The sequence below is a fragment of the Lissotriton vulgaris genome, chromosome 8 (genome assembly GCF_964263255.1).
Source record: "Lissotriton vulgaris chromosome 8, aLisVul1.2, whole genome shotgun sequence".
NCBI lineage: Eukaryota > Metazoa > Chordata > Amphibia > Caudata > Salamandridae > Lissotriton > Lissotriton vulgaris.
The window spans coordinates 407,977,303-408,003,665 of NC_141696.1; the positions used below are offsets into that span (position 1 = coordinate 407,977,303).

A 26,363-nucleotide genomic window follows, 5' to 3' on the forward strand; every position below is an offset into this window, starting at 1 on the left:
TTTGAAAATCCCTTTGTGAATTTTGAAGCAAATATTTTATGAGAGCAGGCAGTGGTCCCACGTACCACTGCCTACACTTAAAAAATGAAACTTAAGCAAGTCATTTTTTTTACCCGGCTTATCAAGGTTAGTCAACCAGCCTCTGATTGTGACAGTTATTCATTAAACCATTGTTTTCTTTTTTCACGTTTTACACATCTAATATATTTTGTACTCTTTGAAACAAAAAGTGTTTTCTCTGTTTCTGACACATATGATAACAGACAAAATGAAAAAAATGAAACAAAGGTTAATAACCAGGACCAATGAAATCAGGTATTGGTTGTAGTCGGTTTAAGTAGATAACAGCAGAGGAAGTGGTAGCTAGTATTTTGTTATGTAACTTTCTAAAAGTGGCATTTTACGAATTGCTATTTAAATTCCGACTTCATCATAAGTTTTGGTTTAAAATTGCAATCCCAGAGATACCAAACTTGATTCAGTTATATCTTCCTATTTGTAATTGTTCTTATAAAATGTAATAAGGTAATCTCGATGTTATCCTATGGGAGATGTTGGACTCGGCCCTTTTGGCAGGTTCACCCAGAGACTTTTTGCTTTTCCCTAGCCTGTTTTTGTGACCTGGTGTTGGTGATTTTAGGCCTCTGCACACTTTTTAACTGTGGTACAGTGTAAAGTGCATGAGCTCTCTGTGTATTTGTGGTGAGTGACCTGCCCTCCCATAGGAATGCATGGGGAATATGTATGCCCATGGTAGTTCCTGCTGTGTGGGAGTGCAGGGTCGAGTTTGGTATGTGCGAACTCGTGAGATTGAATGCTGTGCAATGATATATGCGGCATGATTGTGTCTAATGTAGAAGTGCCACTTCTAGAAGTTGGCATATTTGTGTAATTTGTGCCTGGCGTGTGATTGGCTGGAGCCTGGCTCCAGGAGTGAGCCTGGGCCTGCTTGTGGATTGACTGTCTGGTTTGAGGGTCCTGAATGGGGCTGGGTTTTCCCCACACAATGCTGGCTCCACCCCCTGGGGTGCGTCTGATGTCCCTAGCCTGGCCAGTGAAAGGAATTCCCTATAACCAGTTGTAGCTGGTTCTCACATTGCCTGCATCCTGCTAGACAAAGGAATTCACTGTATAACAAGGGGCTGTGTCCCCTTCCAAAATGTTCTTGTTACTGACTTGAATCCTGCCAGGGGCGTGCTGCTGCTTGGGCTCAGGGGAAGGCTTGCCTCCCTGTGCTCTGCCCAGCCCCTGGATCCCTGATGGACTTGGAGACTGATGGACTTTGCCTGGGGACCTTTGCCTGTGGTCCCCTGCTTGCAGACTCCTGGGAACTTTTTCTTGCTTTTGCCAAGGCTTATTATAGCCTAAAGCGACTGGAAGCGCTTTTTCTGCTGCTATAGCACCTGGGAGCGCTTAATCTGTCCTTTTAGCGCTTGGGAGCGCTGTACTTTCCTTCTAGCGCCTGGGAGCGCTTTATTTTGGCCCCCAGCGCTCGATAGCGGAGGAGTGCCGGCAGGCGGGGGACGCCGCAGAGAGACGGCGCATCGATGGAGCCTCCCCGCAGCAGAGCCGGTGAGTCGGGGGTGTTTCTATAAGGAGAGGGGGGGTGTCGGGACACATTGCCGGTGTCCACCCCCCCAGTGGCGCGATCTTTGCTCCACGGGCCGTTGTGTATTCAGAGTCCCAAGAGGGGGACTCCAACGACGGGGCAAAATTGGTCTACGAGCCCTGAGGCTCCCCAAGGCAGCAAATGTTTAAATAGAGCCCGCAAGGCCCTCCAGAGAGGCTCGAGGGGGCATTTCTTTGTTTAGAGCCACGAGCGGCTCTGGGGGCATTCTTTGTTGTAGAGCCCCGAGGCTCCCTGCCCACTTTGTTGTTTTGCGAGCCCAGAGAGGGCTCTTAGAGGGCAAAGTTATTTACAGGGCCTGTGTGGCTCCAGCTTGGCGCAGCTTTTGTTCTAGTGCCAGTGAGGGCCCTGGCGCAGTTTGTTGATTCACAGCTGCCCAGCAATTAGTGGGCAGCTGCACCGTTTAGGCCCCTGACTTTTGGACACAGGGCGTCCTAGCCCCAACAAGGCCAGTGGCCTAGGGACTGCCACAAGTGGTGGCTTATGTAAGTTTTTGCAATATTGAATTGCGTTCTGGCACCTCTAAATGTTTTATGCATCATGTGTCTTCCTTGTTCTTACACCTCTGAATGTGTTGGTTATACATCATGTGTTTTTGCTGTGTGCTTACCTATGTGTGTTTAGACTAGGGAGAGATTGCCTACTGTAGTTTTTTTTACTGGTTACGCCCAAATGTGAGTTATGCGTAATGGGCTATGCCATTATGCCTGTGACACCTCTGAATGTTTTTATGCATCATGTGTTTCCCTGTGCTGCACCTCTGAATGTGTTTTGATGCATCATGTGCCATGTTCTTACACTGCTGAATGTATGTTTTATGCATCATGTGTTTACCTTCCCTACATCTCTGAATGTTGTGATGCATCATGTGTAATGTGTTCTTGCTTATACCCCTAATTGTATTGTGATACTTAGGTGGTTGTTCTTTCTAGTACAGGTGGTCCTAGTGAGGACCTGGTTCACTGCGTGACATTCTCCTAAGGTGGTTAGGGTTGCGTAGGTGGTACTTACCTGTTACCAGTGGTTACTGGTTGTGTGCTATATTTGCTAATTTGTGCTACAGTGATTTTATATCCTATATTCTATGTTCTAGAAGTGCTACTTTCTACTAAGTGCTGATTCTGACAGTGGCCCACGTGGCCCTGTCCTGTGTAAATAATCCCTTGTGAATATTGGCCGTGCCAGTTTGCACAATGTACGTGTGGGATTACTATCTGATGTGTTTTGACAATACAAAAGTTATTTTTATATAACCTTGTGTGGAGTTCCTTTTGTGGTGTGCCTAGGATGTTGTTGCTGTTGTGTGCGTGCGCAAATGCTTTACACATTGCCTCCGGGATAAGCCTGTCTGCTCGTGCCAAGCTACCAAGGGGGTGAGCAGGGGCTATCTTGGCGTGTGACTCCCTTGCCCTGACTAGAATGGTGGTTTCTGCCTGGCTTTGGCATCAGCCTTAGCCAACCAGAAATAGCCAGTTCTAACATGAGATATAAGCTTTGCTGTAGTGAAAAACGAATTTAAGTGTTTTTCACTACCAGGGCATACAATCCTTAAAAGTACATGTGCTGCCTTTAGGTACCTTGCACCCTGCCATCTGGGCTATCCAGGGACTACCTTAGGGGGGACTTATATCTATAAAAAGGGAAGCTTTGGGCCTGGCAGAAGGTTTATTTTGACAGCTCAAAATCATAGTGTAATTTACACATACAGACTCTGCAATGGCAGGCCTGAGACATGGTTGAAGAGCTACCGAAGTGGATGGCACAATTAGAGTTGCAGGCCCACTGGTATCATTTAATTTACAGGCCCTTATTTACTTATAAGTAAAGGAAATATGCCTATTGGGTATGAGTCAATGTTACTGTGTTTAGAGGAGAGAGCACTATCATGTTAACACTGGTAAAGTGCATAGAGTCCTAAGGCCAACAAAAACGAATTCAGCAAAGTAGGAGGAGGAAGGCAAAACGTTTGGGGGTGACCCTGCAAAAATGACTATTTCCAACAGATGCTTTTTGTTTGCACTAAAGTGCAAGAAAACATGAGTTAGCTGTATTACAGTTCCTTCTTCAGACATAATATTCAGAAAAAGAAGGTGAGATGGAGGAACATTTTAGATTATTAAATGAGCTTTTTATTTTCACCCCAGCGCACTGACATTAGTTCTTTTTCTTTTCCTGCCAGTCGTCACAGATCTGCCAGAAGTAGGTCATGGTTGCTTTTCCTGCTACCTTCTAGTGCCCAAGAAGGACGGAGCCCTACATCCTATTCAGGACCTGCACTCTCTAAATTTCTTCCTCAGGAAGGAGAAGTTAAAAATGCTCACGCTCGTCTTGTCTGCCCTGGACCAGGAGACTGCATGGTAGCGCTTGACTTCCGGGAACATATTTCCACATTCCCATCCTGCCTGCCGACAACTGTTACCTGCAGTTCCCGATGGGCCATGAGCATTTTCAGTTAGCTTTTGGTCTTACCAGTGCCTCTTGGGTGTTCAAGGTGATGGCGGTGGATGCAGCACATCTGCGGATATCAGGGGTGCCACTCTTCCTCTATCTCGATGACTGGCTGTTGAAGGCGAGCTCATCCTAGGATGCTGCCCCCATCTCCAGACTGAGATGGACCGCCTGCATTTGCTGGAGTTCCTATCAATGTTCTGAAGTCATACCTGACTCCCTCTCAGGCGCTCCCCTTCTTTGGAGCTGTTCTAAACACTGCGCAATTTTAGGCATGTCCTCCTAAAAGGTGAGTTCACAATATTCGGACTATGCAACTAATGTTTCAGCCTCTCTCCTGGATTTTGCTGTGACTGACTCCGAGGCTGAAGGACCTCCTGGCCTCCTGCTTGTGACACATGTCCACTGGCACATGCGGGCTCTGCAGTGGGACCTGAAGTTCCAGTAGGCACAGCATCAAGGGAATCTCTCTGGTATGGTCCAGATCTTGGAGGAAACTGCAAAACATATAATCCGTGGTTAAGGGACCATGATTGAGTCAGCTGCACATCACTATCCCTTGCCCAACCAGATCTGACTGTGGTGACAGATGCATCACTCCTGGGATGGGTCGACCACAAGGGAGAGGTGGAGATCAGAGGGCTATGATCTCTGGAATCCAGACTCCACAACAACCTACTGGAGCGCCAGGAAATCCGTCTGGCATTTAAAGCCTTTCTACCCTCCATCAAGGGAAGGCTAGTGCAGGTGTTCACGGACAACACCACCACCATGTGGTACTGCAACAGACAGGGTGGGGTGGGATCGTGCGTCCTTTCTCAAGAGGCCCTTTGTCTCTGTACATAGCTGGAATGTCAGGGGATTTTCCCTGGTGGTTCATCACCTGGCGGGCTCTCTGAACACCAGGGCAGACTAACTCAACCGATGATGCCTAGAGGATCACAAATGGCGTCTCCACCCAAAGGCCGTGCAAGGTCTATTTTAGCTGTGGGGAGAACCTTGGTTAGATCTGTTCACCACTCCCGACAGCAAGCAATGTCAGCTGTTCTGCGTGTTGGAGTTTCCAAGTTGGCTCTCGCATGGAGACACTTTTTGCCTTGAGTTGAGCTCAGACCTCCTGTATGCCTTTCTGCCCATACCACTCCTGCCCAGAGTTTTTAAGAAGATAAGGAATGACTACGCCTAAGTCATCCTTGTGGCTCCAGACTGGGCTCTGAGAATTTGGTATACTAAACTGTTGAGCCTAGCCATCGGACCTCCAAACAGGCTGCTCCTTTAGGAGGATCTTCTGTTGCAGCAGCAGGAGAGGGTTCTGCACCCAAACCTGTCAACACTCCAGCTTCTTCGTTGATAGCCTATGACCTTCTGCCTGAAGTCTGTGATGTTATACTGGCAGCAGGGTGTTTCTCCACCAAAACAGTTATTCATTTGCCTTTGGTGCAAGTTTGTGGCATGGTGTGCAGAAAAGCATGTTGACCCCCTTTCTGCTCCCCTTTCTCAGGTTCCTCTATTTATTCTTTCCCTTGCCCAGCAGGGCTCTGCTTTGGGCCCCATAAAGGGTATTCTTTCTGCTATCTCAGCCTTTATGCGGTTGCCTGACCAGCGATACCTCTTCAAATCCCCTATTGTACATAGGTTCTTCAAAGGTTGCCAACATATGTTTCCTCCCTCTCCCTTTCTAAAACGCCTTAGTTGGATCTAAATCTTGTCCTGATTTTCCTGATGTGCTTTCCCTTTGAGCCCTTGCACAACTGTCCTCTTAGGTTCCTTACCATCAAGACAGCCTTGCTGGCAGCAATATCATCTGCCCGCAGGGTCAGTGAACTTCAGGCCATGGCATCAATGCCTATACCTGAACATCTACCCAGACAAGTTGGTTCTATGAACTAGAGCTTCCTTTCTGCCGGAAGTTGTCCCTCCCTTTCATGTAGGCCAGTCCATCACCCTGCCTACTTTTTATGTTCCACTGCATCCTCTAAAGAAGAGGAGCAACTCCGAGAAGAGGCACTACTCTAGTGCCTGGACTCAAATGGAGCATATCGTTCTACTTTGACCACACAAAAGCATTCCTGGTGGGCGGCCAACTCTTTGTGGGGTATGTCGGAGTGATAAGGGTAAGCTGTGCAGAACCGGACCATCTTCTATGGATCGTGCGCTGCATTAAAAACTGCTAAACATTGGGCAAGAAGCAACCCCCTGAGGGCTTGCATGCTCATTCCACCAGAGCTGTGGCTGCGAACACTGTGTTAGCCTGCAGAATTCCGGCTCTGGAAATCTGTCAGGCAGCAACATGGGCTTCCTTGCGCACATTCACAAAACCCTACTGCGCGGACATTCAGGTCCGTGGCGATTATCACTTTGCCTGTTCGGTCCTGCAGGATTTTTTGGCATGAAAATGTTTTGCAGGCCCACCTTTGCGGGGAGGTATTGCTTTGGTATTTATTCTAAGGTAAGTAATGTCTGGCTAGAAGTCTCTATCAGATGGTCAAGTTACTTATTTTCGGTGACGCCTTATCTGGTAGAGACTCTATCTAGCCACAGATTCTTTACTGAACCACCCACTCTCCCCGCTTAGTGAATGGATTTCTAGCGATAGGGCTTTCCCCTTTCAGGGCCCTTGTTTTCCACACCAGTGGTCAGTGTTCTACGTTAGCTCCGTACTACTGATGTGGAAAGTCGCAAAAAGTACATGATGACAGCGCCCTGGGGTGTCGCCTATATAGGCACCTCGCACGTCACATCTAGCATGGACGACGCCGACTATGCCACTATGAGCCGTTTGACACCACCAGCAGCTTGCTGGGGTACTGCTCACGAAAATTTTCCAGATCCAAGCTGACACCTGGGGATAAATCTACGGTAAGGATTTTGAGGCTAGATAGAGTTTCTAGCAGATAAGCCATTGCCAAAGGTAGGCCACTTGTCCTTTATGCCCCAAGCAGAGTCTAGATAGCCATTTGACTCTAACTGTAATCATCACTCAGGAGAAAAGGGATGCTTTTTGTTTGCACTAGAGTGTAAGAAGACACAAGTTAGCAGTATTACAATTCCTTCTTCAGATAGACGTTTTCAGGAAAAGAAGGTGAGATGGAGAAACATTTTAGATTAATTAAATTATCTTTTTATGTTTCATAGTTTGGTCTTTTAAAACATCTAACTACATGAAGTGAATTGTAGATTGCATGCACAAGCTACGTAGTGTAGCTCATCCATTTGTCATCTTCAGATGACATAGTTTGGACGGTCTTAGTTTTAAAACCCTCTTTATAGCAAGTGTACTTGGCCCACGGTCCGTGCAAGGTATAAAAAGATGTCCAGGATAAGAGACTACGTGGAATTTATGCAAGACCTAACACCAGAAACGTTAGGGGGATGCAGCATACCGTAAAAGTATTATGTCAAACACCTCTAGCCATGTAGAGCCTGCACATATTTATTTTACTGTAATGTATGGTGTGGATACTAAGATGCCATATTAGGTATTAAAACGTTGCTTTCGGAAAAGTCATTAGATTTTTCACAGCTTTGAGTAGCTGTTGCTGTGTGTCTGAGTAAAGTGTTGACAAGTCGATAAACGGGGTTGATACAAAAAGCAGCAAGTTTTTGTACAGTTTGAAAAAGGTTGATGTCAAAATGTCAACCACAGAAACGTGCTACGAAAATATCATAATTAAAGAAAAAGTTGGTTCTGTCGGGTAGTGGAACAACTGATTTGTAAATTCTATTTGCATGTGATATTACCTCCTCCCTGAGACAGGAATACAAAACAGGTTCTTACAATAAATGAAAAGAAAAGCCTGTATGGAACTATTTATATCTTTATATTTTCAAGATGCATTCAAAGTGATTCATAAATGACTGTCAATATCATAGTAAAGAAGTGCAACATGTGGCAATAGTGAATAGTGCTCATGTGACATTTACAATATGTACAATAGTGATTTCCAATATAGACAGTTTATACAAGTATATACAAAGTTGACTTTCAAAAAAGGCCGTCCATTAATACAGATTTACAGAATCCCAAGTGTTTCGTGTCAGTTCTATTGGGTTTCTGAAGTATTGGGGCCAATTGAAAAGATGTCGACGTTTCGACCCTTCGCGTGCCAAGGTGAATTCATCTTGAAAATATAAAGATATAAATAGTTCCATATAGGCTTTTCTTTTCATTTATTGTAAGAACCTGTTGTGTATTCCTGTCAGAGGGAGGAGGTAATATCACATGCAAATAGAATTTACAAATCAGTTGTTCCACTACCCGAAAGAACCAACTTTTTCTTTAATCATAATTCACCCAGGTTCTGAGGGACACAGGGTTAACCCCAGTTTTTTCTTGAAACGAAAATATCATAGCCAAAATATCAGGAACTTAAGGTCATATAGCTAAGTTTAACCACATCTGCGTACCTTGACAATCTACTCACATATATTGTCAAGGTACATGTATGTGGAGACTTACTCATATATATTTACCTTGCCAGTATTTCCTTCCACTATATTTTGTCCATGATATTCTCGTAGCACAATATTCTCGAGTCGATATTGATGTGAAATACCTCAAAAACATGCATTCAAAGGAACTAGTTTCAAGTGTTAACTGTATGGCAAACCCAGCATAAAAAACATAAAGAACAATTCAGAAAGTTAATTAGGAAGGGGCAGCAATATAAGACACACATTTGAAAAGAAACAGAATAAAATACATCACTGAAAAAATAGAAATTGTATGTTATCTAACTCTGTGAGAAATTCTTCTTATACTTCTGTTTCGACTCCACCATCATGTTTCTTAGAATATTTTGGACAGATTTTATTCCCACCTTCCAGGTCCTCAGAATCCATATACACTCTAGGATTATGATTGCCCTTGTTAAACATAGTTCAGTTCCTTCATCACCAACCCCATCTAACTCAGAAATTCCACCACTTGTGTTCATCAGTAATTCCCCAAGACACAAACCAAGTTCCCTTAGATCTCTTCAACCTGCACTGGTACTCAGAACTTAGAAAGGCCCATCTTCACCAGCACAGGATCATTGATATTCATTTAATCTCCAACATGTTTATGTTTATATGCTTATATAGCGCTCGACAAGAACAGTGCACTGTGTTGACAGAAACCTATGCGGAAGTAAACAGCGATGTTTTCAGGCTCTTCCTGAAGAGCTGCAAGTTCTTTGAAGCTACATGGGCCTGATTTCAAGTTTGGCAGACCAGGTTACTCCGTCACAAACGAGACAGATATCTTGTCCGCCGTATTACAAGTTCATCATATCCTGGGGCACTTGTATTACAGCAGATAAGATATCCGTCACATTATACTCCTGAAAGCTACACTTTTCAGAAATGTGAAACTCTGAACTGCTTTTGTGTTCACAAACTAAATGAGATTTTACCTACTGCAAATATAATTTCTGGCAAAAGAGAAATATCACATCAAGACACATAGATTTATTTTTATTAAATTGTATAATCCCTTGAAAATAATCTCAAAATAAAATAGGTGCTCCTTGTGGCAATCAGTTAATCTTTGTAATGTTTCCCTAACATCTTTTGTTTTCCGTCCATAGGAAGAAGAGTATGTCATTGGCAGTCATCCATTACACCAAGATAGCTATTGTCCAGGCAAAGTTATTCAAGTCTCTTCCACCTTGCAACTTGTGGTAAGTGGTATTGTATTTCTTTTATGTTCATGGACAAAGTATGGTTCTTTCTGAGACATAGGGGCCATCCATTAATGACCAGTGGTTTTGGACATGCTTTGGAGTGGCAAAACAAAGCAGTGTGTTACTAACTAGACAATAGTTTATCCTTTGAGCCGGTGTCTTATACACCCTACTAAAAATAAAAATCTTTATAGTTTACAAAGGTTTTCCATTTAAAAAACAAATTGAGATACATCCCAAGAACAATAGTTTTCACTTCTTGCATCCTTGAAAATACATACAGATTCTATGAATTCCCCGCACAGCACTAAACACATTTTAATTATCTTGTATAAGAGCTGTGTAACCTTTTGTTGGCGCATTCTGAGAAAATAACTATTCAACAACCTTGGAATCTATTGCATCCGATAAATTACACAATGCTGTCTTATTTAATATTAGGATGTACAGAGTAGGTCATGGAACTGCAATCTTTTCTCTAATAAGCATTTTCCATTAAGGTGTTGTCAAGCAGTCGTCCTATACATAACTGATTTTATTGATTTGTCTGCTCTATTCTTGCCAATGCTGCATTATTGGTCCTCACTGTAACCCTGTTATTCCTGATATGATTGTGGTTAGATTAATTCTGCTGTGTATGGTTAGAACTTCCTTTTCTTCTATAGATAGCCTGCAATCATTGTAACTGGCATTGATGCTCTTTATGGTTAGAACTTTGCGGCCTTGTATGTTCAGAATTACCTTTCTTTCACAGGTACTGGAATCACATCTATATTTTCACCATTGTTGCTAGATGTTCTCTGGGTAATCAAGGATACAAAACAACTGGCAAACTTTGTAGTGCTCTGCATGAGTGAGATCAAAACACCAGATCTAATACTCATAGGGAATTTTAACCTACATCTGCTTGGCTCATCACTAGCAGAGGAAGTAATGATACAGAATTAGCTATGGAACATCCCACAACAGCGTAACAATTCATCTGAACTACCTACAAAAGCCAGCCAGAGACTAATAGAGAACCTTGAACACCTGAACCTCAGAGCTGTGAATGGTAGAAGCATAGGCGACACTCCTCCTGCATTCACTCATCATTCACTAACCAAAAACTTGACGCTAGACTATACGTTTTTGTCTCTAACCCTTTTTAATGACATTTTTTCATTCAGTATGGGTGACAAAGCCAACAGTGATCAGTGGCCTCAGGAGCTTACTCTTTGTACAAATATGCCAAAACTCATGAGATGAAGGGTGAGCCAGGCACGACTACCACAATCAACTATAGTAAAATAAAATTTTATTCGAATCCCTTGATGGTGGCAATGAGATGGAGAAATGGACAAACTCTACAAACTCCTTGGCAAAATCATTCGCCATCCCAATTAAATCAAGGACACAACAAAGTTGCAGAGGCAATCCCAACTTTACAAGGATCCAAAAGAGTAAGATGAGATCAATAAAAATTACTATCAATTATACGTTACGGCAGGTACGGTGGTCTCCAACTAACACCCTAAAACTAGCAGAATTACAACAGCAGAAAAAACAGCTGAAGCGAGCGATTTGGGAATACAGGAGAGACAATGAGGACTCTCTATGGGCGAAATTGCATGCAGATTCCAAATAGAAAGACAGTGCAAGATTCTGGGAGACAAGTCTGTCTTAAGTCTGTCCTACTACTTTTGGTATTCACAGAAGGCATTTAGTAGTAGTAAAGTTAGGATTTTGTCTTAAGTTTGATTTAGGACAAACTTAAGACAAACTTAGGACAGACTTAAGACAAACTTAAGACAGACTTAAGACAAACTTAGGATAGACTTAAGACAGACTTAAGACAGACTTAAGACACAATCCTAACTTTACTACTACTAAATGCCTTCTGTGAATAGAAAAGGTAGTACGTTTAGAATTTTGTCTTAAGTTAGTTCTGTGAATCGGGCCCTCCAAGGATCCACTAGAGACCTTTGCTGAATAGCAGACGTTAACAGAGAGTGCATGTGTGAGGGAATGAATTTAGATTTAGAGTTATGATCAATAATAGGATCAAAAAACATGTTACAATCACCACCTACTAATAAATAATCCTCTTTGTAAGTCATCAGTTTAGATAGAATTTCAGGCCAAAAAGAAGTGTCTGGAGAAGTGGGTGCATAAAGATTAAAAATAGAAGTAGGGATTCTATTAACCAACAAAGAAACAGAAACCCATCTACTCATTACATCAGTATCTTGTGTAAGGACCTGTATGTCGAGACGTTTGTGACATAAAATGGTTACTCCATTACGTTTTCCAGTGCCTGGAGAAGCAAAAACATGGGCGACCCATTGTTGTTTAAGTTTAGATATCTCTTGTCCAAAATATGAATTTCTTGCAGTTAGGCAAGTTCACATATTTTTTTTGAAATATGTGTTAGTACTCTGTGACATTTTATAGGAGAGATAAACCCTTAACATTCCAAGAAATAATTCTTAAAGCCATCTATAATGCAACAAATTTTGTAAAAATTTGAAACAAATAGCAACAGCAGTTAAAATACAACAATGTCATATAAGTAATGACAAAGAACATGCAAAAATATTTCAACAAAACTGATTGGCATATAAAAAGTCAGAAAGTAGTCATGAATGGAGAAAACCTAGAAAGCAAATATAAAGCTTGATATGAGAGAGAAAGAATATAGAAAGTATGAAAATGGGAAAACTATATAATGAAGAAAGATTTTCAGAAAAGAGATAGGAGAGAGGAGAAGTAGATATACAAAAAGGAACAAAAACCTTGTATGCAAAGAACAAACTAACATACCAAAAATGACATAGAAAAAATAAGGGTGGTGAAGCCACATAAGGAAGATGGCACGACGGACCAGACAGCCCGTGGCAGATCGGAAGGGAAGGACACACCATCTGATAATTGTCAGACACGAAAATTGCACATAACAAAAGAAGAAAACATGAACGATAAATGACACATAATTGCCAAAAACCAAAATATGCAGACTGCATAGCATACAGTTAGGAGAAAATCATTTAAAGCATATCTCAACTAATCAGTCATTAGACAGCTTGGTAACATCCATATCGTTTTCTCTACAATTATCCATTAAACGCTGTAATAAAGCAGGATCTTCATAGTTTGCAGTTTTATTTTTATATGTTATTTAAATATACATGGATGGAAGAGGCCAAATCTGGCATTGAGACTTCGAAGCGCTGGCCTCATGTCTAAAAACTTCTTTCTCCTATCCGCTGTTTCTTTAGCATAGTCTTGAGAAAAGAACAGAGTAGATCTTTGCCATGAGAATCGCCCCTTTAGCTTAACTGATTGCAGAACCTTCAATTAGTCATTATATTCTAAGAAGTAAATGATAACCCCTCTTGTTTTGGTAGATGATGATGCAGTATGTGGACCATCACCCAGGTGATACGCTCTTTGAAATTATAGAACTGGAGTGTCAGGAATACCAAGAACGTTTGGGAGAAATTATTAAAAAAATTAGATAGGATCCAATCTCTCCAAAACTTCTGCCCAACCATATATGCGCAAATTATTACGCCTGTTGTGATTTTCAAGATTTTCCACTTGTTTTTTACGGTAAGTAATTTCCATTTGCATAGAGGGAACCTGACTCACCATAGCTTAAAAAGAGTCTAAATGATGCTCCATTTGCAGATCTTTATTCTCCATGCATGTCCATTTATCATCTAGGGTTTGAAGATGTTTATTAGTTTCTTCCATATAAGATCAAAGAGCAGAAATCTCCTCACGAAGTAACTCCATGGAATTGGAGGAGGAGATGTAACAGGTGATGGTGGTGCTTTTTTAATACATTTGCCAGCTGAGAGTGTGGAGGACGCAATTTATTTAGAAGCATGTTTGGTAGTTGGGAGCGGAATATTTGACGACTATGCCATTGTTTCCACTGAAGGTAAAATATTGCAATCAGAATCCTCCATATCTTTTTGAAGGAAATTGAAAGGATTGTAGTCCACCAAAGATGATGACAAAGAAGTAGTGGAAGTGTGATGTACAGACTTCGTTCTCCCCATAAAAAATCAATAGAAGCCACTTCAACCAGGTCTCTTACATTGAGGAAGATACAACTACAATAAAGGTCATGCAGACTTGCATCATCAAAGGCAGCTTTAGCTCAGAATATTCAGCCATACAATAGAGAAAGCCCACAACCTTGACCAGCCTTCTTGTGCAATAGCTTTGAAAGCAGAGAGGGCTTTTGACAAGGTCTCTTGGCCTTTGCTCCATGGCACTGTTACTGACTTCAACCTAGGACCTTCCTTTATCAAAATGGTCCTCGCCTTTTACAGAGAACCCAGGGCCAGAATAAGCACCAATAGCAGCCTATCTAATACCATCAACCTCCAACAAGGTACCAGACAGGGCTACCCTCTCTCCCCTCTTGTATTCCATCTAACACTGGAACCACTTCTGACACCAGGCATCCCCTTCACAGCAGGATTGCAGAAAGTGGAAACCTATGCCTATTTACCTCCCAAGTGAATATAGCCCTATCCAACCTAATGTCCACTATAAACAAATACGCCCGGGTCTCAGGATATTGTCTCAATAAAGACAAAACTGAGGTGCTTCCTCTCAATATACACTGCAACAGCTTCATTATTAGTGACCTCAGCCTCAAATGGGCCCAGACAAAATAAAATGTCTAGGCCTATGGTTTTCTCAAAACCTAAAAGAATCCATAGATCACAATGAGAAAATTATCTTATCCAGTATCAAGGAGATCGTAGACAGCTGGTCCTCTAGATACACCACTTGGTGGGGACCGTTAGAATCGGTCAAAATGATGATTGCCCCGCTCATTAACTACCTAATCCGCAAGTCATTGATTCACCTTTCTGATTCTTTCTTCACTAAAATAGATGTAATTGTCACTGAATTCTTATGCCACATCCCAAAAACCTAGAATTGACTTAAGGAAACTAAGACTGCCCAAATCACTGGGAGGCCTAAACTTTCCGGACTAAAGGAGATACCAGCATGCATTCCTAGCAAAACAAGGTAGCCTCTGGTTCTCTCCCTCGAACACCATCTCCCCTCATGGCTCAAGATTTAAAAAGTGCTAGTGTAACTTTTCTCTCTTATTACTATTAGGAAAATAATAGTGGAACACTCAACAAGCACCCTCACATGTACAGCACAAGCACTCCCCAAAATTGACAACAAACTTTTATCACTTTTTCAAAAATTAAAGTTATTACCTCCAGACATAAATCCCCAGTGATTGCTGACTGCCTATTACTCTATGATCACACTCCAAAGGGGGCCACTTAGCCTCTAAACTTTACTTCCTTATATCACCCACCAGCTCTGCACTAACAAAACCAATACAAAACAAATGGGAATCACTCCTTTATGACACCAACAACTCTACAGCCACTCCATTGAACTGGCCACACATCTAGGCGAACCTTACCTCTAACAAAATCACACCTGCCTTAGCTCAGAGTAGATACTTGATGGCGCATATGACCCACTGCACCCCTGCTAAACTATTGAAACTAGGCCTCCGTAATTCTGACACATGCTGGAGCTGCAAGAAAGGACCAGGAGACCTTGGTCATATGCTACTAGAATGGACCTACTTCTGGGTTGAGTTGAGTAAAACCAAATCACAAATGCTGAACTTGACATAGACACCAACTCTAGCCTCTGTTTCCCTGGGTATCCTTCCCCCTGACAAGCACTATAAGTTAAATAAAGAAGACCACCTTCTTTGGGATATTGTTGTATCAACTGGTCTCAAAGTCTTTCTATGCAAATGGGAGGACATTTTCAAACTATGCCCACACACCTGGTGGTAATGGATACAATTCACCAGTGAGTCAGACAACTCCTTGAACACATTTCTAAAAACCAATTAAAGAAAAAAAGATACAACTTGGTCCACGTTAGACACCTTTGTTCAAAATACATACCCATAGTATCTGCTAACGCCTCCCCCTCCTCCTAGCCACTCCCTACCCACATCCCTCTTCCTCCCTGACACTCCACCACCCCTAATCATTCCCCCCTCCCATTCTCCTCCTGTCTGGCCTATCTTCTTTTTATCCCTCTCGCTTTCATTTCCTCTATTTCCCATCAAAAACTATATGATCAGCAGGGGTAACCTTCTTCTGATGGCCACCTACTAGTTAGTTCTTCTTAATCCTCTGTAGAAACACAATTCAAAACCAACATTTCTACAAAAAACTGTGCACAACTACACACGTTATCTACAGTACACACCATTGTTTTCTTCGCCCATTGTAAACTATAGTATTGATTTGAACTGCCTTTAATGTTACCCCCACGTGTACTTGTTTTTCTTTCCTCTTTATACCTTTACTGTACCTGTACTTTACTTATGTAAACCCCTAATAAAATCTATCTTGCAATAAAAAAAGGATGTCATGAGATGAAACATCTCTTTACAATGAACGAACAAATGAAAAATTGGTGAAACAGAGCAAGTGAGGGGAAGACTTCAAAACTGGATCAGAAATCAAAAATGGATGATTAAAAGCACAATGGAAAAATGAGAGGAAGAAGAGATGGGGCAGAGCCAGAGTTGGTATGGAGAGGCAGACAAATAGTGAAATGAAAGTAGGTTGGGGCCCTATAAGAGTTTGAAGTGTATGTGTATGTAGGACAAACATGTGGAAGAATGGAGGAGGGATTGGAGGAGAGGGGTGAAAAGAAAGGTAAAATTCTGAAGTGTTTTGAAGAGATTTTAAAGAAGCATTTCAGTTTTTTCAAGGAATTGTAAAAGGTCATTGAGTTATCATAGGTTTTCAGTCACAGAGTTCCAAAGAGAGAAGGCAGTCCCAGAGAACAGTTGAGGGCCAGCCAAGTGAGATTAGAATTTATGTATTGCAAGTCTTAGACCATCTGGGGTCTTTGGGCATGTATGACCCTTAGAGTTTTTTTAAAGTAAGATCACAGATATTTGTGTTGTTATTGGCAAAGTGATTTGAATATGATACATACCAGCTTGAAATTCTTTTTTGGGAATGTATTTATTTGCATTTTCTTAAGTACATTACAAAACCACATTGGATATTCAAAGCATCTAATTTCTGTTTTCTGTACAAGCAGAGCGGAATCCGGCAATATTGTCACATAAAGAATCAACTACATCAAATAGTTCCTGTCAATGAGATCTCCCTTCCCCCTTCTCTTCCCCCTTGGGTCCCCCCCTTCCCCCCCATCCTACTGTGAGTCTGTGAGTGCAAGGCCATAATAGGTTAACCATGGCTTCCATATTTTCCAGAATTCATTCGGGCACCCCCTTGCTTTATAGGTTGTTTTCTCCCCCAGCATGTACATGTCCATAACCCTTCGCCATTCTTCTATCGTTGGATTAGTCGTAGCAACCCAGGCCCTCGCCAAGTCTCTTTTGGCTACTACCAGACCCAGCTGGAGCAACGTCAGCTTCACTTTGGGGAGATCAACCTCTGTAGGTATACCCAGCAAGATAAACATAGGATCTGGGGGTATGGAGTCTTGCAATATAAGTTCCAGCTCCTTCAGCAGTGTGTCCCAACACATCTATACCTGTGTACACCCCCAGACAGTATGAAAGAAGGTTACTTCAGTGGTCTTACATTTCAGACAGTTGGGCGACTCCGCTCTACCTATCTTATGCAATCGAGTTCTGTCATAGTACATTCTGTGTAAATACTTGAATTGAACCAATCGCAGTCTAGATCTAATAGCTACTTCTCTTGGATGCATCAAAGTAATTTCCCAATATAAGTAATCTATGTCCCCCAGGTCCGCCTCCCAGTGTGATCTCAGTTTTTGCAAGGGTTCTGGTGTGTTATTCATGATCGTCCTATAGGTCCAGGACACTGCCTTTTCCTCAATTTCGTCCATCAAGAGCCTTCCGCCTAGCGGGGTGTGGATCCGTGGATTCTGAACCTGCTTAATAAAGGTCGCCGGATATAGACGATTTTGGTATCAGCGAACCGCAAATGATGAGTGCGGTGTGTACGAGTGTTTTTGTCATAATCGATCAATGAGAACACTACGTATTCAGGGATTTCGTTTGAACCCTCGGGTTCCATTTTGTGTGCGGCAGCCATTTTGTGTGGTTGCCCTCACATAGGCCGATGACTATGGCCGAACGAGTCTTTGGGACATGTACACCTTAGCTGACTCTTATGTGACCTGGCCGAACTGACTCCCTTGCCCGAGGCTGACCTCGCTGAGCCAGTTCCTTATTAAACAGCTGGTCAGATAAAGATCAAAGAGCAGGACACTGTTAGTTTTATGGTGCATGCACACACCCTTCTATCTTGCTTCTCATCTGGTTCTGTTCCTTCCTTTATGACTTAATCACTGATTTGGGTTGAGGTCTTTATGATGGGTTTGTCCGGCCTGATCGAACAGGAAGATTGGAATTTGCTCGATCATCTTTGGGAGCTGGACAACGGAAAGTGGGATTGTCGTCATGTGATATGTTTGAAATGTCACTTGCTCATTGGTCAGTTTGTATGTAATCAATGCTAGCCTGGAATGTTGCTTAAGGCATGATTTTTGGCATAAAAGACGATGCTCCGCTCCTAGAATTTGTGCAGTCTCTGGCGAACCACCCGTGTTGTGCTTCGGAGATCTCTGTTCCTGGTTGCAGCCAATAAATTTGGTCTTTGACGTCATCAAGAAGTGTCCCATGTCTCTGTTTGCCGAGGCAGGGGAATCCGAAGACATCGGGCGTTATCCCTGGCGCCGCTGGGTTCTAAACCCCGTTCTTCAGTTGGCGCCCAATGTGGGGCGACTTCAGTGGTACCGGTCCAAGCCCGAAGATCGTGAGGAGCTTCGTGCGGAAATTCTGGAGGAAGGCCTGCCACATCATCGACCCCTGTATGTCGCCGTGGTCCGAAAGTCTTTGCTGCGAGGTTCCCCGCTTTCCGACGGCTACGAAGGACTGTTGCCCTGACTGTCGTCCTGTCTTGGAGCCCTTAGATGATTTGTAGAGCGAGACAATAGACGGGTCTTCTGGTGACGCCATCGACATTTCAGTTAAGTATGAGTGGAGCGTCTCCCAGTCCTTAGTTTTGTTTCGAGGGTCGCTTTGATTTGGTACCTGCAGGCCCCAAAGCCGAGGGGCTCGTGTTTTCACCAGACTATCGTTTTGAGATTTCCCTTGAAGTTTGAAGCTAGACTAGTGAGCGAAGATGCCAGGTTTTAGCAGACTTGGAAAGATATTTGGTTGTGGTTGTACAAGGGATTACCGATTGGAGGATTCATGTCCGGTTCCTCCGATTGGAACTCTGACCTATGAGCTTTACGTAAAACATGGAGTGGGCCCCATCACGTATAATGACATATGGGTAAAATATACGAGAAAAGACGTGTCCTACAGTGGCCCCGTTATGGTAGCTTTGAAACAGAGATTTTAGACAATCTCAAAGTTAAACTATTCAAGAAGAAAGCCCGGCCGGCGATGTTTGACTCTTTCCGCCTATGGCGAAAGGAAGCCAAAAAGAAAGAAATTAAGTTAGCGAGGAAAAATAAAAGAGAACGAGGTATGTCAATGGTGCAAGCTGCTATTCACTTTAGGGATAATGAAGATGAATAAGAGAGCGAACAGATGCTTAGGCAGCGTAAATTAGCGGTAGATAAGTGCTACCCAGCTTTGCCACCTCAACAGCAAGACGAGAAAAACGATCTTACGAAAGATCCTTTAATGTCGCATCTATTGATTTCGCCACCCCCTTATGCACAGAATGCTACGGCACCACCGCCACCAGTTGTAGTTGCGCAACCTCCAGTTGCTTTGCCTCCTGTGATTCCTCCACAGCCAGCTCCTTTTCCGTTGGCTACTATTGCTTTGGCGCAGCCTTCTCAAGGGCTGCCGACTTTGCTACCTTCTTTGTCTGCTACTCCACTGCCTGTCTTGTATACTCCTCCTGTTTCATCTTTGGTTTCTTCTCCTCCTGCTCCGTCTCCTTTTCTTTTATCTCCTTTTCCTTCTGCTCGACGGAGAGTGACTGATGCGGTTGCTAGTCTCTTTTCTCCTCTGTTGGGTTCATTGGGTATGTCTCCTGTTGTCGAGCGTAGACAATCGCGTAGTCAATTGCCTGATGTTAATGAACGGACAGTGTTGGATCTTATGGCGCGTAAATGGATTACATATCCATTGGAGTACGATCTTGGGGGTATTATGGATGTTTTCCATCAATGGGAAGCACCGAAGCAACGGTACATTTTTGATATGATGTGTGCCTTCCTTTGTGAACAATGGAAAGATGAAGTAGGACAAACTCCATCTGAGTTGTGGCGTATACGACCTGAGTTTGCGAAAGGGACTGTTGTGGGTCTCGAGATTGAGAAAGCAGTTGCGACGTTGCTGTCATTTAGAAGTGAGTCTCGTTCTCAACAATTGTTTGAGTCTGATTCTTCAGTTAGGAGAAAAGCACGCCAATATCCGATGCGTGAGGTTCCTCCAGTTTGGAGACCTGGTGATGCAGGAGCTGTTCCAGCTATTCCGCCACACTTTCAGCGAGTTTGGGTACATGTTCCATGGAAGCGTGTCGAAGTTTTGGCTATTAAACAGTCTTTGCCTGATCCGCACAAGAATCCAGCAGGATACTATAAGGAGCTAACTCAGACTGGGTTCATGGATCATGAATCTGGCAGACATAGACATGTTGTTTGGGAATGTTGTTCCACAGCCTATTTGGAGTAAGATTCGTCACACGAATCATGCTCATGAATTAGGTGAAACATGGAATAATCTTAGAGATGCCGATAATAGGCAAGTAGGCAGTGCTAAGCCTGAATATTTGATTGCTGACCTTCCTGTTAGGATTATCACTTATATGAAGACTTTAATGCCTGAAGTGCGTGTTAATTGGGACAAGTTGTCTGCGTGCAAGCAGAAGAAAGATGAAACTGTGTCCAACTTTTTCACGCGGTTTGAAGAGACCTTTGTAGATCACAGTGGTCAGGATATGAGTACAGAGGTTGTTTGTTGACAAATTTGTTCATAATTTGCTTCCTGAATTGTGTAATAGGTTGAAGGATTCTGAGAGTGCTTGGGCTGTTTCTACGTCAGCGCAGATTTTGGCTACTGCCCAGTACTATGAAAATAGGAATAAAGATGAGATAGAGAAAGCGGATAGGAAAACTAAGGAATTGAAGACTAAAGTTCTTCTACAGCAAGCTTATCCGCCTCGTAATAATCAGCGAGATTATCAGCAACCTCAGCAATATCAGAGAAACTCGCAAAGGTTCGAGTCTTCTCAACAGCGTTTTCCCGTAGGTCCTAATCAGTGTGCATATTGCAAAGAAGAGGGTCATTTCAAGAGTAGTTGTCCGGTTCTGTTACAGTGCACAAATGGTGTTTCTGGTGTGAGAGGTCGTGGTGGTCAACAAGCGCCTAGAGGTAGAGGTCGTGGTCTGAATATGCGTTCTCTGCCTCCACAGAATTCTATGAATAGCTTTGATCAGCAGAATGGTGCGTCTGGTAGGACGGCACAGTACTATGCAGACGATTACTATGTTGAAGGTGAGACTATGGATGGTAATGATTGCTAGGACAGCCATAAACAAAGAGAGGGAGTTGTTTCAGTTCCAGTAGACCAGAGTGGACCTTATGTTGAAGTGATTGCATCAGGTGTGTCAGAGCCTTCTCTGTTGGATACTGGTGCTGCGAAGAGTTCTATTATGCACTCTAAACTCCCTGGCGCACCTTTGTCTGGCTTAAAGAATGTTTCAGTAGGTTTTTCTGGCGCCCCGGTTATGAATCCGATTTCTAGTCCGTTGTCTATTTCTGATGGATCTTGTGAATTCGAAGCACCCCTCATTCTGACGACAGGTTGTGGTGAGAACTTGTTGGGATTGGACTTGTTAAAAAGATTATATGCGACACTGTATTGTTCTCCGTCAGGAGTACATCTCACGTTGGGTAAGAGAGTGATCTCCCCGATGTACTTATCTAAAGATCGACTTCCACCTGAATTATCTTCTCTCCCTGATTCTCTTTGGGCTACTGGTCCGAATGATGTAGGTCTTTTAGAGATTCCGCCATATGTTGTGACGTTGAAAACGAATGCAAGGTTACCACGTATTCCTCAATATAGGATTTCTAGTGATGGTGAAAGAGCACTTTTGGCGATCATCTATGATCTAATTGAGAAAGGTGTGATTGAGGAAACGAGAGGTAATGTGTGCAATAGTCCGGTTTTGCCTGTTTTGAAGAGAACTGGTTCTTCGCAACCTCCTGTATATAGGTTTGTGATTGATCTTCGCGAAGTGAACAAGATTGTTGTTCCGCAATTTCCTGTTGTACCTGATATCACCGCTTTGCTGACTTTGATCCCGGCTACAGCCACGTGGTTTTCGGTGATTGACTTGAAGAATGCCTTCTTCAGCATCCCGATTGCCGCGTGGAAAGTAGAGATATCTTCGGCTTCTCTTTAGGAGGACGAAGTTTCCACTTTAAGCGCGCTCCTCAAGGCTATTGTGAGAGTCCATCGGTCTATAGCCAAGCTTTGAAGACGCAACTTGATTTGTTGGTTTTACCTGATGGTGCTGCTCTTATACAATACGTGGACGATCTGTTAGTTGCTGCTGACAATGAAGAGATTTGTAGAGAGGCTACTTTGTCGTTGTTACGTCATCTGTCCGATTTCCATCATAAGGTTTCTCTTTCGAAGTTGCATTATTGTCGACAAGAAGTTACCTATCTAGGTCACCTCTTATCGAAGGAGGGAAGGAAACTGACCCCAGAAAGAATTCAAGCGATTGCGAAAATGAGTGTTTCTACGACACAGAGAGAAGTACGTGCTTTCTTAGGTATTACGTTGTATTGTAGACAGTGGATCCCTAATTTTTCGTTGCTCGCGAAACCTTTGATAGCTCTTACTGTTAAGGATACTCCAAATCCTATTCCTTGGACTGACGAATGTCAGAAGAGCTTTTTAGAATTACGCAATGCGTTGTGTTCGGCTCCTGTGTTGGGTACTCCCGACTACAGTAAGCCTTTCACATTGTATGTCCACGAGAGAGAGGGATGTGCATTGTCAGTTTTGACTCAACAATTCGGCGATAAACAACGTCCATGTGCTTATTTTTCGTCGACTTTGGATCCGGTAGCTAGAGCATTACCGAGTTGTCTGAGAGCTCTGGTTTACAATAGCCAGATGCCTTGCTGTTTCGATTCGACAGTCTGCTGGTTTGGTGATGGACAATACACTGATTGTGATGGTTCCACATGCAGTGGATACCTTGTTGAATCGTACCAAGACACAGCACTTAACTAGTGCTCGGTTGTCAGGTTACGAATTGACCTCGTTAGCGAGTCATGTGCATATTAAGAGATGCAACACGTTGAATCCAGCTACGTTGTTGCCGATTTCAGCTGAGACAGATAACGATGAACAGCATGATTGTTTCCTTAGGACAGAGGAAGAAACTAAAGGGAGGATAGACCTTAGGGATACTCCTCTTCCAGAGTGTGATGGTACTTTGTGGGTTGATGGTTGGTGCTTTAAGCTTCCGAATGGTGATACGACTGCGGCATATGCTGTTACGACCTTGCATACGATTGTTGAAGCTGCACGTATCCCACATAATTCAGCACAAGCAGTAGAGTTGATTGCAATAACGAGAGCGTGTGTGTTGGCGAAGGGTAAACGAGTGACTGTGTACACTGACAGTCAGTATACGTTTGGTGTGGCTCATAGTTTTGGACGTTTGTGGAGAGAGCGTGGGTTCCTGACTTCGCATGGGACTAAGATTCAGCATGGTCAGTTGGTGAATGAACGTCTTGAATCACTTACTTTGCCATTGCAAGTAGCAATTGTGAAATGCAGTGCGCATAAGAAAGTCACGGATGATGTTGGTCGAGGAAATGCGTTTGCAGATGAAGTTGCGAAAGAAACTGCGAGAAATGTGATGAGCTGAATGTATGTTGCGGGTCCGGCGAGATGGGTTCCAGATAGAAGTATGTGTGAAGATACGATTGAGAGTGTGAAATCCATCCAAGCTGAAGCTACAGAGAAAGAGTTGAATGAATGGGGAGGGAGTAAGGGTAGATTGGATTCGAATGGATGTTGGATTGATTTGTCAGAGCATCAAAGATGGTTGTTACCCGATGCATATGTGCTTCCAGTGGTTACCATGGCTCATGGAATGGCACATATCAGCGTGAAAGGGATTTGCAAGTTGTTGGCTCCGGTTTGGCAAAATGCTGGAATTCCTAAGTGTGCAGAGAATCTGGTTAAGAACTGTATGGTGTGTTTGATGTACAATCCTGGTAAGGGAACTCCAACTCCAGCTGGTCATTTTCCTCCTCCAACGTATCCGTTTGAGGCTTTGCAGCAAGATTTCATCCACATGGAGAGGTGCAACAACCTGAAATATGTATTAGTGGTTGTTTGTTCTTTTTCTAGATGGGTGGAAGCTTACCCTTTGAAGGACAATACTGCCTTGTCCACAGCGAAAGCCCTTATTAAAGAGTTTTTCCCTAGGTTCGGATTGCCAAGAATGATCTGGAGTGATAATTGTAGTGAATTTGTGGGTCAAGTGATGAAGAGAGTATGTGAGGGATTAGGAATCCGGCAGAAATTCCACGCTGCAAATCACCCCCAATCAGCTGGTTTAGTCGAGTGCTATAATGGCACTCTGAAATTGAAATTGGCCAAAATTCAAGCGAGCTCTGGTGTACAAAGGCCAGATGCCTTGCCTTTGGCCCTTTTGTCCACTAGAATGACTCTGCATTCACAAATGGGTTTGAGTCCGTATGAGGTTGTGTTTGGCCGCCCGGCGAACATTTGGGGTGTGCCGAGACCGACAAAATTCAGTGAGATTGAACATCCTGTGTTGCTTGATTACTTGTATGAATTGACTGCTAAATTGCGTGTTTTGCATCAACAGGTTCGTGACTCTCTGCCACAGGCTTTTGAAGATTCAGGCCACACCATTGAACCTGGTTCGTGGGTTCTCATCAAGAATTTTCAGTGGAGCAAGAACGAGCAGCCCCGCTGGACAGGACCCTTTCTCGTTTTGTTGTCTACCCATTCCGCAGTACGAGTACACAGTAAAAATAATTGGATCCACGGTGTACATTGTAAGAAGGCTCCTTTGCCTTTGCCGTACGACCAGTGGGTCCAAAAGGGACTTCCTGACTCAGAGACTGAGACCGTGCCTCGTTTTCTGCCTTTCAGCGATGCCCGTTTGATTGGAACGAACTCTGAACGAGAAAGCGACAATCTCCTTCAAGAAGCCGTGCCTCCTTTGAACCGTTTGGACACTTCTGAACCTGAACTTTTGTTCTGTGAACAAACATTGCCTGGCAAAGATCGTTATAATTTGCGACCAAGAGTCGCAGGACTAATAAAAATATAAATTTTACTTTTTATGATTTTTGCAGGTTAACTCTCCTCCGAGGAACTTTTTTGATTTTTTGTTTTTCGAACGCCATCCGGGTTCAGCTGTAGGGTCACGGTTGCCGAAGTCTTTGGAGTGTAGCTGAAGACGTTAGGTCGACGGTTCTGGTTGGTCTAAGGGAGTTGCCCTGGACTGACAGAAGCATTCCTTAGCAAAGAACACCCTACCACCGCGAGCAGCAATTAGAGAGGATGGAGTTTTTCGAGATGGAGAGACCTGTTGAGAAAATGAGTTTTAAGAGCAAAACCTGTAAATTGATCACTCGGAAAAGATTTTTGATATTGTGTCTATTTATGCTACTTAGTTTAATGCTGTTTTTAATTGGTTATGTGACATTCTCGTTTCAAGTGACGTTCATGTCCACTGTGCAACCTATACCTCCTCCTACTGTTCCTTCTCATTCTTTTCACCCTCTGCCCGAACATGAAATAGTTCGACGATTGGAATTTGCTAATAATTCCTTTATTCAACTTCTGCACCAACACCAGCTAGTTATGAACACGACAAATTGTTGGATTTGTGGTTTAATGCCCCATACGACCGATAAAGGTATTCCATACCTGGTTTTGCCTTTCAGCCTTAATGGTTCTATTTGGGCATATAGAACGATGTTCATTTATGCTCATAGTGTCTATCCCCTAGGTTCAGCGAAAGATAATCCGAAGAATAGTGCTCTGCCCAAAGGTATAGTTGATATGGTTAAAGGAACTAGTTCGTATGAGACTATTCCGAAAGATGAGAGACAACCATACATTGGTTGGAACGTTACTGGATATGGAGTTAGTCTGAGTGTTAACCAGCGAGCGAAAAGTTCTCCACCGATTTGGATAGTGCCCCATCAGGGTCGCTATTGTCTGCAGGGTAATGGCAATAATCCAAGAGCTCAGTTAGGGAAGAGTGTTTACACTGAGACTTATGTATTTACGTCTCAGACTTCCCCAGCGTTTTTAGCAGCTAAGGGTACCTATTTCATCTGCTATGACAAGGCATACACATGGTTGCCCCCTGACTTCACGGGCACATGTTTTGTTTCTTTCCTGTTGCCTCCCACTTTTACAGCTGCGGCAGATTACCATAAGATGAGAGTTGCTAGAGGTGTCTTCAGTGAGGAAGATACCGCAGGGCAAGAGTTGGGAGATTTCTTTAAAGGGTTTTCTGCCATTCTGGGGACATATGGCAAACAGCAGAAACATTCGCCAGTTGACGAGAGT

At 43.2% G+C, this 26,363-nt stretch overlaps 1 protein-coding gene across 1 annotated transcript in view; it reads left to right on the forward strand.

The window, feature by feature from the left end:
- The window catches only part of VWA3B (von Willebrand factor A domain containing 3B), a 981,637-nt gene that overhangs the window by 915,474 nt on the left and 39,800 nt on the right, over nucleotides 1-26,363 (forward strand). The window contains exon 32 of the mRNA XM_086934174.1: nucleotides 9,646-9,738. Coding sequence (XP_086790300.1) covers nucleotides 9,646-9,738 — 93 coding nt within the window. The remainder of the gene's footprint in view (nucleotides 1-9,645; nucleotides 9,739-26,363) is intronic.